General features: G+C 40.1%; 1 protein-coding gene across 1 annotated transcript; it reads left to right on the top strand.

Moving 5' to 3' along the window:
• The first annotated feature begins 928 nt into the window (after positions 1-928).
• LOC118821721 lies at positions 929-14,461 on the top strand. The gene is made up of 5 exons (XM_036590455.1): positions 929-1,107; positions 11,424-11,909; positions 12,025-12,069; positions 12,171-12,245; positions 13,540-14,461. The coding sequence occupies exons 1-5, from the start codon at positions 929-931 to the stop codon at positions 14,459-14,461; spliced, it is 1,707 nt and encodes a 568-aa protein (XP_036446348.1).

The following is a 14,461-nucleotide window of genomic DNA, read 5'->3' as shown; positions in this document are numbered from 1 at the left end:
GATGCCTAATTGCTCTATTGACCACTATGTCTTTGGCTACACTGCACATGGGGGAGGGGCACTGCACCCCTCTACCCCAGATGCCATTAATCTTGGAGTGAGCAAACTGGACGATGGAGATACCCCAGGTCGCTCATGCTTTGTGACGACTTGCTGCTGATGTCAGGAGAGCAAACTTCCCCTGGGCTGCTGAGCCTGGTTCTTCACAGCCTCTTCTCATCCATCCCTCTGCTGTACCACATCCAACTCAACATGCCCTACCTGAACCTCGCACCGCAGCAGAGACTGACCTCTCATCTCAGTTTCTCCCACCAGTTCTGACACCACTGTAATGCTGGGGGTTCTCAGAAGAAACTTGGACAAGTCAAGCTTCTGGTCCATAACTCAGCTTTACTGAAAATACTTGGATACAGCATACAAAAGGGGGAAAACATGGTGCTGAGGGCTGGCCTTCGGCTCTGTCAGCTCAGCAAGGCTCTGACATTCAGCTACAACCACAATCACAGTATAACCAAGTCCGGCCATTCAAAATTAGTCCCTGAAAAGCAGAGCATAACAAATGCTAGTGTCATATGTGTCACTTCTCCAGTTTATTTGTGTTTTTTATGTTGGAATCGTTGTATTGTAGAAAATAGTATGTGATGGCCTAATGATGCTTGGTTTATATGTGGGCCTTGGGTATCTAAAAATAGTGGGAAGAAAAATCAGGAACCATTTTCTCAATGTCCTAAAAATATTTAAATATTTAACGCTCTTCAATGAGTATATGTGGGAAAAATGTTAGCTTAGCTCAAGTAAGGGCAAAGTTTTTAAATGTCAATAGCAGGTCGGAAGGGGGGGGGTGGGTGCGGGGGCATTCATCTTGCTTCTCCATGAATCCCATGCTAGGTGAGGGAACCAGGAGCCAGCAGGAGGGGCTAATCATGAAATGCTCTGCAGCCAGTTGGTGCTGGGGCCGCAACCTAGGCCAGTTCAAGTGGCGCTCCAGAGGAGGGTGCAAAGAGAACCAACATTGGCCTTCCAGGAGGCATGTGCAGAAGTGAAGGCCGTGGAGCAAGAGACAGAGAGAGGACCTTTCCAAGAGGAAGTGGAAACAACATTCAGCAGGTGTGACATGGAGAAACCACTCTGGGCCAAATGTAGGAGTCTGGCCTGTACGGTACCAGGAGTAGTGGCTGGAACCACTGATTTAGTGGGAGGCGTGTGCCATATGTGTCATATGTGTGCTGAAGTATGCTGATATGGGTGTGCTTTACTAATGCAAAAATATAATATTATCTGCTGTGCCATTAATGACAGTAATGTGCTCTGATGTTACCTTCACTGAGATACTTCAGTATGTTATTCTTCTATACAGTAGCATACACTGCTGGCTCTGCATCCCTCAGATCTCACCTCAGATATGCTTTTACTGCTCCAGTAGTTCAAGCTGCAGCTATTCACTGTGAATTCTTTTGGTTTCTCTAATCACAGAAAATCTGGAAGATCTGTGTGTCTCTGACCTTCAAAGCATCTAGGGTTGTTGATCAGGCATAACATTATGACCACCTCCTTGTTTCGGTGTATATAGGTGCACTTTGTAGTTCTACAGTTACAGACTGTAGTCCATCTCTTTCTCTGCATACTTTGTTAGCCCCCTTTTACCCTGTTCTTCAGTGGTCAGGACCCCCATGGACCCTCACAGAGCAGGTACTATTTGGGTGGTGGATCATTCTCAGCACTGCAGTAACACTGACATGGTGGTGGTGTGTTAGTGTGTGTTGCGTTGGTGTGAGTGGATCAGACACAGCAGTGCTGCTGGAGTTTTTAAACACCTCAGTGTCACAGCTGGACTGAGAATAGTCCACCAACCAAAAATATCCAACCAACAGCGTCCTGTGACCACTGATGAAGGACTAGAGGATGACCAACACAAACTGTGCAGCAGCAGATGAGCTGTCGTCTCTGACTTTACATCTACAAGGTGGACTGACAAGGTAGGAGTGTCTAATAGAGTGGACAGTGAGTGGACACAGTGTTTAAAATCTCCAGCAGCACTGCTGTATCTGATCCACTCACACCAGCACAACACACACTAACACACCACCACCACGTCAGTGTTACTGCAGTGCTGAGAATGATCCACCACCCAAATAGTACCTGCTCTGTGAGGGTCCATGGGGGTCCTGACCACTGAAGAACAGGGTAAAAGGGGGCTAACAAAGTATCAGAGAAACAGATGGACTACAGTCTGTAACTGTAGAACTACAAAGTGCTCCTATATAGTAAGTGGAGCTGATAAAATGGACAATGAGCGTAGAAACAAGGAGGTGGTCATAATGTTATGCCTGGTTGGTGTATTTATCTTCAGTAACTATTAATGCATTATTAAAATAAAAAACGGAATTTATGTTATAAGCTCTGTGGGAAAATTTAGTTAAATCAGCTTTCTGATTTTTCAGTATCTTGGTTTAATATATCTCAGGATCAGTGCAAAATCCTGTTGTAGCAGTGCACCTACCTGCATTATCCACCCTGCCAGTTCTCACCCTGCTATTCTGCTTCTGTTCCTCTTTAGATCAGATCATCAAGTCTTTTGGATCACATATTTTTTTAGTGATTGCAAAAATAAAGCTTTCTGAAGCAGCAAGGCTTTCCTTCAAATTGTGGTGAAAAGTGTTCACATTTAGCTTGTAAAGTCAGTGCACATTAATGACACCTGGTGGTTGAAAGCATGAACAGCAATTATCTATCTATTCTGCTATGAGATCTTCATTAAATATTAATACATGAATATTAGCTGAAAGCTGCTAAAAAAAACAGGTAATGCAATAAGTATACTTGTCATGCTTAGTAGGTTGATTCATGTTATTTATTACACTCTTAATCACAATTTAAACCATGTTGAAATCAAAGTAAGCCTAAAATTAAAACAGACCTTTTTTCATTGTTAGTTCATCTCCAGGGTCACTTTAAGCACAGTCCACTGTGCCATATCATTCCGAACAATAAATTAGTGTTTCTCTGTAATGTTTGATTAAAGTGTATTGATTTTTGCCACCTGGTGTTTAGTTGTGTCACCTAATTCCAGCTGGAGGAAAAAATGATACTAACAAATAATAATATCAAATAATAATATAATAATGTTTTTCCTCCTCCTCCTCCCACCCTAACCAATCAGCGCCATCACCTCCACTCCCAGCTGCACATACATGAGGCCTATGTCTGCAGATAACTTCCTTTCTTCTCCTATGAGTTATTTCAGTTTGTTTATGCTGAAGAACAAGTGCTGACACCAGTGAGGTAGTTCAGATATCGGGCAGTATTTGCACTAAAGTCTTCTGCTGTGCTGCGACACTTTGAGGCAGGCCAGCAGATGATGGAGCAACGTGCAAGTACACACATAATCTTGCTCAAATGTTAGGTAATCACACTCATATACAGTCTTTTTTCTCTTGCTTTTTCTGTGAAAGTGTGAGAAAAGTGTGAGAAACGCAGATGCTAAAAGGCTAACCTGCTAACCGGTACATCACCTCCTCTACGTCTTAAAAAGTAAACAAAGTTTGACAAAATTTGGTTATTTTTTATTTATTTCTTCTTTTACTTTTATGCAAAACAGACAGATCCTGCTGACTGTCAGGGGTTCTTGATTTCATAGGTGGCATCACACCTCCAACAGTGGTGGGCAAAAGGTCCTAGTGGGACTGGAGTAACTGAACAACTGAAACTTTCAGCACTATAAAGAGTGGTGGAAAGTATAGCTGATTTTCCATCCTGCTCTGGGGTGATACCCAAAATTTTGGCATGTTTGCCCTGATAAATGACAAGACTGCAATGGCAGTGAAGTTCTGGCCATTTAAAGCAGACAGTTAGATTTTTCTCTGTTTTGCCATCATCTGTTTTGGAAATACGTCACAGTTACAGTCTGGCTTGTAAAAGGCTTAACCCAGTCTTTATGTATGTTAGCTTGTTTGTCACGTTATCGGCTGTCTGCTGCTATAAGAATCAAGACTGGAAGTCAGGATTATTCACTGTTCCTGTGAAAGTAATTCTGTTTAAAAAGCTTCAATCATTGTTAACCTTCAAGATATTAAGATTTTCATTTGACAGTAGTTATTTACATTACAAGGTTGACAGACTTAACTGTGGCACCTCCACAAAATGTCAAGAAACCTAAATTGGCTAAAAAAAAAAATGGTGCAAAGAATCAACTCTGTCTGACTTCATGAAAACATTTAAGGGAATCCAGTCCAAATGTGTGTCTGTGACTGTAAATGACCAAGTTGTGTTTTTCAGTACTAGGCTGTCTGAGGCTGATATCGCTGTTGTCAGACAAAAACCTTGTATCTCTAAAATAGTAATTTTACAGGAGAAGGAAAAACCACAAACTACTTTACTTTTAATGTAAGTCAATGGAACCAGACTTTTTTCTAAGCCATTTTGGGCCGTTTGTTTTGGTCCTTTCTTTATGAAATTTACACACATTGTAAAGGGCAACAGGCATTTTCAAATTATGTAAAAAACTGAAAAACGACAAAAATGGAGATACGAGGTTTTCTTCCCACAACAGCGATATATATGTGAATATGAGAATTTCTCTCCATGTTTTATGTAAAGCACTTTGAGCTGCATTTCAGTGTATGAAATGCGACGTATAAAGTTTCTATATTATATTATGTACACTTCACCCTGATGGTGACCAACCCCCAACACAAAACCCACACCTCCCTGACACACAACAACACAAGCAGCACATACAACATAAAACATATAAACATACAACAAAAACAAACATAAAACACATTTCAACGTTGAAGGTCGGTCAGGTGCCAGCTGGGTTACTTCAATGGTCTTCAACGGTGTTACCCATAAGGAAACACTTCCTTACACACTTGTGTAAGGAGGGTAACACCAGAGATGGTAACACCAGTGATACCACATGCTGTCCATCCTGGTATACCCACCAAATGACGTCATTTAATCCATTTCTTTTCTTTTTTTTTTTTATAATTCTCACACCCAGTGACTTCAACTAAGACTGTTCTAAGCTAAAGCATTCACCATGTGTCCAGCATGAGAGGAGACATTGCCGTGTTGTCACAATGCTCATGTTATAACTGATTGCAGGAACTATTAAGCAAGTTATTAAGAATGCTGTGCTCCTTGTCAAGTATTATTATTATTATTATTATTATTATTATGATTCCTCCCTAAAACGATCTGGCCAGACCAAATCATAGGTCATAGAGACATGAAACTTGGTCAATAGGTAGTAGCCCTTCCTGCCACTTAGGCACTAAACATGAGCCCAATCGGCCTAAAGGGGGCGCTACTGCGTACCTCTTAAGTCAAAATGTTTGGAGACTAATTTACTTTTTCATGATTCCTCGGGTCAAGCCAAACCAATTTGCAATTCTGATCTCTCTGCACAATATGCGAAAACCTACCTTTGCAAACTAGTCCTAGTATTTTTGCTCAATCCTCATGTAACTATCAAAAAATAAGACCTTGAATCTCAATAATTATCAAAAACATTGACTTTCTTAGGCGATATGGCTGCCATATTTTGATGAACCCTTCTGGAATAATTCATAATTAATTTAAAATTATATAACTCGAGAATGCTTCATCCAAAAACTTGAAACTTTAAAGTTATTAAGGAGTAAATTCTGAGTATCTTATAAATTTTGGTGTGCATACATCATTAGGGGGTGCTGTAACTGCCAACTAACAGTTTCTCACATATGATCAAGCTGACATTTTGCAAGTAGCATCTATTAGACATATCATAAATAAATACATAGGGACAATTGGAAACATCAAAATTTATGGCCATCATCAGCCAATCAGCTTTCAGCAGGCATTTGACAGGCTTAACATTGGTTAATGTGAACAATGCGCCCCTCCACTCCACTGTCAACAAATCTGAGTGAGTGTGTGAGCAGCGGCACAGCACCAACACTCCCAGTTTATCATAATACTCTACGTCCATGAACCCCCAGATCTGCACCTTTTATCTAAGAGGAAAAACTACCACCAAAGGCTCGACTAAGCAAATAGGGTTTTAGCCTAGACTTATAGACTGAGGCTGCATCTGTAACGTGTCAAAATTATGTATTTTGCGGATGAAAAAAGAGAAAAAGGCTTTACTACTTGAATTGTGATCCATAATCGTAGTCAAACAACAGGCATAGGTCAAATCCAAAAAAGAGAGAAAGTACAAACAAACTGGCAACCAGTGAAGTGCAGGTGAACTCCATGGTTTCATGTATGCATCATTGAAACATAAAAACAAACAACAGAAACTGAAAGCCTTTTCAGGCTTACAACACAGAGCACTCTCAATGCCTGTCACCTTGATCAGGAAACAGGACACCAGGCAAGAACTCAGGGACTCAGGGATAAGGGCATCCAGAGTACGTTTTGTTGTCTGTCCACCAAAAGGACACCCTTATTTAAAGTTGAGTTTTGTTTGATTTGCATAATAACGCTCCACAGTTCATCTGCACTGGTTTCTCAGCGAGCGTCCCTGAGTTCTTGCTTGGAGTCTTGGTCTAGGTGACATGGCCAACCTTCAGGCATTTCCCTTCCTAACGTGAGTTACCATGTATTTCACTTTAGATTACTGTTACTGATCATTATAAATATTCACTATAATAATAATGTTTATATGATTAATAATATCATTAATTACATGTTTAATTATATTAATGTTATTATATTATTCTATGATATATTATTATTATTATTATTATTAGCAGGGGTGTTGGGAATTTCAGGTTTTAACAGTTTTAGACTGAGGGTAAACACAAACTGCAGACTTAGAGTTTCAGTAAAAGTGCTAAAACTCTTAATTGTGATAAACTATGATGAATCTAATTATCATAAAGCTGCAGCCAGCCTGGTTTTTGTATGCTGTTAGGATCACAGTTTTAACTGGTGGGGAAAAATCAATTGTTTACAGTGTAAGTAGTAGCATTTTAAATAGTAATGCACATAGTAAGTCTAAACTTCTGAGAGCATCAAATAATCCAGGAGTCACTCAGACCAAAGCTCAGAGACTCAGCTATGAACAAGATATTTCACTCATAATACACTAGGCTAGTTATGTACTGTAAGTATCTGCTACAAATGTAATAAAAAACAGATATGAGTAATGAAGGGGCAGATCCAGAGTAAAGCTACATTGCAGTAAGCGTGGCTAAGGGCGTGGCATGCAGATATTGAAAGAAAGGGAGTGAAATTTACATTGTCCTTTTAATCAGTGGGGGACTGTTGCTCTTCACTGTCATAAAGGACTGAACTCGTTCATACTTTTTCTACAAAGTATAGGTAAGTAATCTGACATAAACTAACAGTTTATTTAAAATTATTTAAAATTTATGGCTGCTGTCGGAAACTTCTATCTCCAGTTTTTCAGTTTTTGCATAATCTGAAAATGCCTGTTTCCCTTTATATTGTACATAAATTTCATGATGAATGGACCAAAAGAAACGGCCCAAGATGACTTGGAAAAAAGTCTGATTCCATTGACTTACATGGAAAGTAAAGTAAAGTTCCTTCTCCTGTAAAGTTACCATTTCAGAGATACAAGGTTTTGTTTTGACAGCAGCGATATATGCATTGTGTGTGTGTGTGTGTGTATATATATATATATATATATATATATATATATATATATATATATATGCACATATTTAGATATTCAGTGGCAATGAAAATGCAAAGAAAGTAATGACACTGCTTGTTTTGTTCTTCAGTCATTTCAAATCCAGAGGAAATCAAATGGATGCCAGGTGAGTAGACAAAGGAATAATGTCTTATACAACTACAAGTGTCTATAGGATGCTGCTGGGGATCACCTCGAGAAGAACTGACAAAACCAAGTGGACGAGGGCTTCTCAAAACCAGAATTGAAATGGGCGGCATAGCTTTTACGTGCAGATACTGTACTCTATGTCCAGTTGGGGTCTGTGCACACATGACTGAATCCCAAGTGACTCTTTGTTAGACATATGATGTCACTGTTTAAATACAGAGGCAATTATTTTAATTCATTATTTCAAGCAGTTATTCCAGACAGTAACATCATGAAAAACTCCACTCTCTCCACTCTCAGCACAGACTGCTGACCTATAAACTCGAGCAGACAGTGAGTCAAACTCAGCAGGAGCAATCACAATCTCAGTTTCAGTTGGGTGAAGTGGAGCTAGACATTTCTCAAACAATGAAACCTTCACTGAGTAGACAGCTGCATCTCACTAACCCAGTGCAAATGTTTTTGCTGTGATATATCAACTAACTCTGTACAATATATGATTTCATGTTCGCACACAGCAGTAAACAATAAAGTATTATCAAAGATGCCTGAGACAAAAATGTACTTTGCATGATTTTTTTATATGGCTAAATATAATGTTTACATAGAACAAAAAGTCACATCACATGAAATACATGAGTTTCAAGAATTTTCTAATGTTTGTAAAATGTTTTTGTACATATTAAGGCAAATTGTTACCAATTTATTGAAGCTGCTGATACAGTGCCCTCCACAAATATTAGCACCCCTGGTAATCATCAGCAAAATGAGCTATAAAAAATATTTTTAGTTATTTAGACTTTTGATCTTGTATTCAAACAATTAGCAAAAAATCCAAACTTTATTTAAGGTATAATGAAACCTAAATCGTGTCATGGAATTTTATGCACAAATGTTTAAGTTTACCTGAGTGATTAGGAACACTTAAAAGGTCAGCCTCGACTTCCTGATTCACTGGGGTATAAATATGCAATGAAATACAGGCCAAATTCCCTCAGTCTTCCATTATTATGACAAAGACCAGCAGAAGCAGCAGTGATGTGCAACAAAAGGTTGTTTAGCTGAACAAATCAGGAAATGACTACAAGAAAATAGTTAAACAGTTGGAAATGCCCATTTCCACTATCAAGGCACTAATTAAGAACTTTAAAACAACTGGAGATGCCAGAAAGAGGACATATGTCTATACTGACCCCTTACACAGTGAGGGGGATGGTTCAAGTGGGGAATTGCAGAAGTTAGGTCTTGGGGTCAACAAACCACAATCAGACACCTCCTACACCCCGTTTCCAAAAGGCTGGGACGCTGTGCAAAATGTAAATAAAAACAAAATGCAGTGATGTGCAAAATCATTATACCCTATATTTAATTGAAAGTAGTACAAAGGCAACATATCAAATGTTGAAATTTTATTGATTTTAAAAAATGTGTGCCCAGTTTGAATTTGATGCCAACAACATGTTCCAAAAAAGTCAGGACGGGGGCATGTTTACTTCTGTACATCACCTCTTCTTTTAACAACACTCTGTAAGTGTTTGGAAACTGAGGAGACACTGCTGTAGTTTTGAAAGTGAAATGTTTTCCTGTTCTTGTTTGATACAGGATTTCAGCTGCTCAACAATTTGGGGTCTTCTTTATCATACTTTTTGGTGGTGACAGGTCTGGGCTGCAGGCAGGTCAGTTTAGCACTCAGACTCTTTTAATACAGAGCTATGCTGTTGTAACATGCGCAAAATGTTGTTTGGCATTGTCTTGCTGAAATAGGCAAGGCCTTCCCTGAAAAAGACGTCACCTGGATGGCAGCACATGCTGCTCTAAAACCTGTATACAGTGTTCAGCATTAATGGTGCCTTCACAGATGTAAACTAATGCAGTCCCATACCATCACAGATGCTGGGTTTTGAACTGTGTGCTGACAACTAGCTGGATGTCCCCTCTCCTCTTTGGCCTGGAGGACACATCCATGATTTAAAAAAGAATTAAAAATTTTGATTGGTTGGACCCCAGGACACTTTTCCACTTCCCCTCAGACCATAAATGAGCTCAGGCCCAGAGAAGGCGGCAGCATTTCTGAATGTTGTTTATATGTGGTTTCTTCTTTGCATAGTAGAGTTTTCACTCGCATTTCTGGATGCAGTGATGAACTGTTTTCACAAACAGCGTTTTTTGAAGAGTTACTGAGCTCTTGTGGTGATTTCCACTACTGAATCGTGTCTGTTTTTAATGCAGTGCTACCTGAGGGCCCGAAGATCACGGCCAGACAGTATTGATTTTCAGCCTTGTTCCTTGCATACAGAGAGTTCTCCAGATTCTCTGACTCTTTCAATCATATTATGTACCATAGATAATGAGTTCTTTGCTATTTTACGTTGAGAAATATTATTCTTGAATTGTTGCATTATTTGCCTGCTCAGTCTTTCACAGAGTGGTGAACCCCTCCCCATCTTTACTTCTGAAAAAAGAAACAGCCTTTCTGGGATGCTCTTTTTATACCTAATTGTGTTACTGACCCTTTGCCAATTAACCTAATTAGTTGTGTGATGTTCTTCCAGATGTTTTCCAGCATTACACAACTTTACCAGTTGCCCTTGTCCCAACTTTTTTGAGAAGTATTGGTGGCATCAAATCGAATTTTCCAGTTTCCAGTGTCTTTGTACAATTTTCAATTAATAATAGGGCTTAAATTATTTACACATCAGTGTATTCTGTCTGGGCGGCACGGTGTCGCCTCACAGCACGAAGGGCCCGGATTTGATTCCTGGCCAGGCGAGCAGGGTCCTTTCTGTGTGGAGTTTGCATGTTCTCCCTGTGTCTGTGTGGGTTTCCTCCCACACTCCAAAGACATGCAGTCAGGCCAATTGTACATGCAAAACTGCCCCTCTGTGTGTGTCTGTCTGCCCTGCGATGGACTGGCGACCTGTCCACGGTGTATCCTGCCCCCCCCCCAGTGACCACTGGGATAGGCTCCAGCTCCCCCCACGACCCAGAAGCAGCTTAGGAAATGTGTGTGTGTGCGTGTTTTTGGAAAAGGGGCTTGTATGTAATCTCAAATTGTTTGGGGGTGTTACTAGAACAAAGCCTCTGCTCTCAAGTACTGGAACTGTCAGTGGGACCTGTATTCTGTGGTCAGATGAGACCAAAATAGAGCTTTTTGGCAACAAACACCTGAGGTGAGTTTGGCGTGGGGCTTCTGGGAATTGGAGTTCCCTGTGCTTGTGGCACCTCGCCGCCATCGCCCTCTGCTGGCGGCCGGCAGCACAGGCTGGGCCCTTACACAGTCACATGCAAAAGTTGAAACAACCAGAGTCAAATGCCATTTGGTTGTTTTTCTAAGTGAAAATACATCATCTACAGATAAAACATGCAATTACGGCATTTTCCACCCAAAAATGGACTGTTTTTGCAGCTTAGATTCTGAGTGAATGCCACAGTTTTAAACATAATGTTTATGAACTCCATCAAAATATTTTATTTTTTAAAAACAGTGGAAAATTAGGTGTTGTGTGATATGAGCCATTTAAGTATCCATCACTCAAAGGCAATATATTGTAATATATAAAGTTTATATGACTGCTTAAAGAATTCCCTTCTTTTACCCCTCATTTCCCCTTTTATTTTTGCACAGAGAGGAACAACTGCAAAAGTACATCTTAGAGACCCTCAGCTACATCAAAACAGTGAAGGACTTCTGTGACACAGAAGAACACTGGACGCTTTACAGAGAGACAGAGCTAAGGAAGATGAGGCACATCAAAAGCCGTGCAGACAAATTCTTAGGCCGTTTCAGAAAGCAGAAGCTGGAGAAAGAGCTGGGGGCAGTTCTGAAGGACACTCTGGAGGGGCTGGAGAAACTTCATCACTTCCTGGACGCAGTGGAGAAGCTAGCAGTCACCTCACTGTTCGTGTTTACAGATGAGATCTTCCTGTTAAAGGGTGTGACCACTGAGGCTGTACGATCAGTGGTCACAACAGCCAGAGCCATGTCCCCACTCCTCATCCACTTCAAGAGAGATGATAAAGCTTTCTTCTTGCCTTGTCTGGGCAACGTGGAAGTCCTGGCCATGCAGCTGGACAAATATATCCACATCACACAAGAGCTCTGCAAGATAATGTGATTAATACAGTTGTAATACATATGGTTACTATATAATACAGTATTCTTGAGTATTGTGATTATTCCATATTTAGATAAATTTAGATAAATATTCATGTTTTCTTCTCTACAGGTCCAAGAGCACATTGGAAGTAGACATTGGAAAAGACATACAGGAGTAAGTGTCATCAATCTGTAACTCTTTTTGCATTGTCTGTTTGTTATTTTAAACAATATTTAACCGTATATACTTTCTGATTTTTACACGTTGAAAACCAGAAACACTTCACTGAGATTCAATCTCAAAAACATTGAGTCCATGAAAAACATGATAGACCGCTTGAGCAAAATCAGGTAAGAGCATTTTTATTGTTTATAACTTTTACCCATTTTTAAATTTCTAAGTGGCCATGTCTTACATTTGTATTCTGTTTTATTATTGTATTTACAAGGTTTCAGATCTATTTAAACCCAATGCATCAAATGAGACGGTAATAAACTAAATATATACAAAATCATCATTTATAGGATACATTTCTGTCCAAAACCCCTGAATTTACACTTGTGGAAATAATGCTTTTTCTTTTTTGAACAAGGTTTAATATATTTTTGATTTCTTTTAAAGTTGCCACTAAATTGGGACTGCATCCCTGTCCATCATAGCCACACGATAGGCAGTTATACCCCATTGTTTGCAAGTAAATATGTGTCTTGAAGTCTGAAAACCAGTGTGGAACATTAAGAACTGTCACTATCAAAACACATATTTTCTGCAATTAAGTAAACTTGTTTTGTATTAATGAAAATTATATGATAATTATATGATATTAATGAATATTTTGATTTTATGTGTGTACAACTGTACAACCTGTGTTTGCTAGTCATGTACAGGCTAGCATTTTTGAATACAACTCAAAATTAGCTAAGATGGCCACTCCCAAAATAATCACTACTGAAACATTTGGAAAAGTGGTATAAAACATAATTATGGTCTATAATTACTCAAAGCAAAAGGAGTTTAGTCTAACATCAAAGTCAGTCAAAAGTCCAAAATGTGTTTTAAACTCTGACCCAATTCTGTAGAATGTTCCATATATGTAAATAGGTTTTGTTCTGATTGGCTATAGCCCAGGGGTGCACAACTCCAGTCCTGGAGAGCCGGTGTCCAGCACAGTTTGGTGATTTACCTGCTCCACCACACCTGATTACAATCATGTGTTAATTGCCAGGTTAAGTGGGTGTGTTTGAACGGGGAAACCTCCAAACTGTGCTGGACACCCTCTAGGACCAGAGTTGTGCACCCCTGCACCCCTCCAGCACAGTTTGGAGGTTTCCCTATTTTAAAAGGAGTCTTGACTGAAACACTCCTTATAATTCCAGCGTGAATAGGTGGGACCAAACAGCTATAAGCTGAATAGGCGGACATCAATAGGTAGGGTCATGAGAAAAACAACAAATGCAGAACAAGCTATTTTTGCAACTTAATTTGCATGTATGGACTTTATGCACTGTAAGGAATGAATACGATATTTTTATCTTTAAAAAATGAGGAAAATTTGGTTTCCCATGAAATGGGAAGTGTAAGGATTTGTGAAGTATTTATTCGGTTGGATGGTTTTGCATTTAAAACGTAACCTCTTTCTTTCAGAATGGACGAGTCATTCAGGATGTCATTCTTATTTAATGAAAAAGCTCAGGAATTCATTGATATATACACTGGATGTCGATCTGAAATGTTCCAGTTCCTGTCAGATCTAGAGGGGACTGCCGTCCAGCTGGATAAAATGAAGAAGGGGTCCAGCATTTCCACTGTGGCTGGCAGTTCAGTGGGCATTGCTGGAGGTGTCTTGTCCATCGTAGGCCTGGCTCTTGCCCCCGTTACTGCAGGAGTGTCCCTGGCCCTCACACTCACCGGAGTTGGCCTGGGGGTCACCAGCGGGGTCAACAGTTTAGTCACAGGCATCACTGAAATGGCAGTCAACAAACGTCATGGAGGAAATGCCAAAAATATCTTCCAGAGATTCATGGAGGACGTGCAGAAAGTCCAAGATTGTCTAGAAAAGGCAGGTAGTCAGTGTCCTTTACCAAACCTGGATGAGAGTGGTGTGGCACTTGGAGCTGTAAAAGTGACAGCCAGGGCTGGAACAGTAGGCAAAGGTATTGATGCTATTGTTGATGGAGCTTCAGCTGTGAAAGCTCTCAAAAGTGCAGCTAATGTGGGCGTTCAGGAAGCTAAAGCATCTCGGAACATCCCCAGCCTTGCTGCAGACCTGCCTGACATCGGGCGGCTGGCTAAGGGCACTCCTCTGGCAATGACAAAAGCAGCCAGGGCCGGGTTTATCACTCTAAACGCCCTCTTCATTGGTCTAGATCTGGCATTTATCTGTAAAGAAAGTCTAAGTCTGGCTAAAGGGAAAAAAAGTGAAGCGTCTCAGCTCATCCGCTCCAGATCAGCTCTGTGGCGCTCAGAGTTAGAGGCATGGGATAAGATCCATGACCATCTGTGTGAAGGGAAAGAGACGTTCCAGGACAATCTTGACATTCTGCAGCAATCCTTTAGCATTAACTAA

This window comes from Colossoma macropomum, unplaced genomic scaffold (genome assembly GCF_904425465.1).
Source record: "Colossoma macropomum unplaced genomic scaffold, Colossoma_macropomum, whole genome shotgun sequence".
Taxonomy (NCBI): domain Eukaryota; kingdom Metazoa; phylum Chordata; class Actinopteri; order Characiformes; family Serrasalmidae; genus Colossoma; species Colossoma macropomum.
This window is presented reverse-complemented; position numbering and strand designations above follow the sequence as displayed.

What these genes read in the sequence shown, in the direction of transcription:
- LOC118821721 (XM_036590455.1), top strand. Translation starts at nt 929, where the DNA reads ATGCTCTGCAGCCAGTTGGTGCTGGGGCCGCAACCTAGGCCAGTTCAA. An exon ending in GTGGAAACAACATTCAGCAG is followed by an intron (nt 1,108 to 11,423) that starts GTGTGACATGGA and finishes ATTTTTGCACAG; the next exon opens with AGAGGAACAACTGCAAAAGT. An exon ending in ATTGGAAAAGACATACAGGA is followed by an intron (nt 12,070 to 12,170) that starts GTAAGTGTCATC and finishes GTTGAAAACCAG; the next exon opens with AAACACTTCACTGAGATTCA.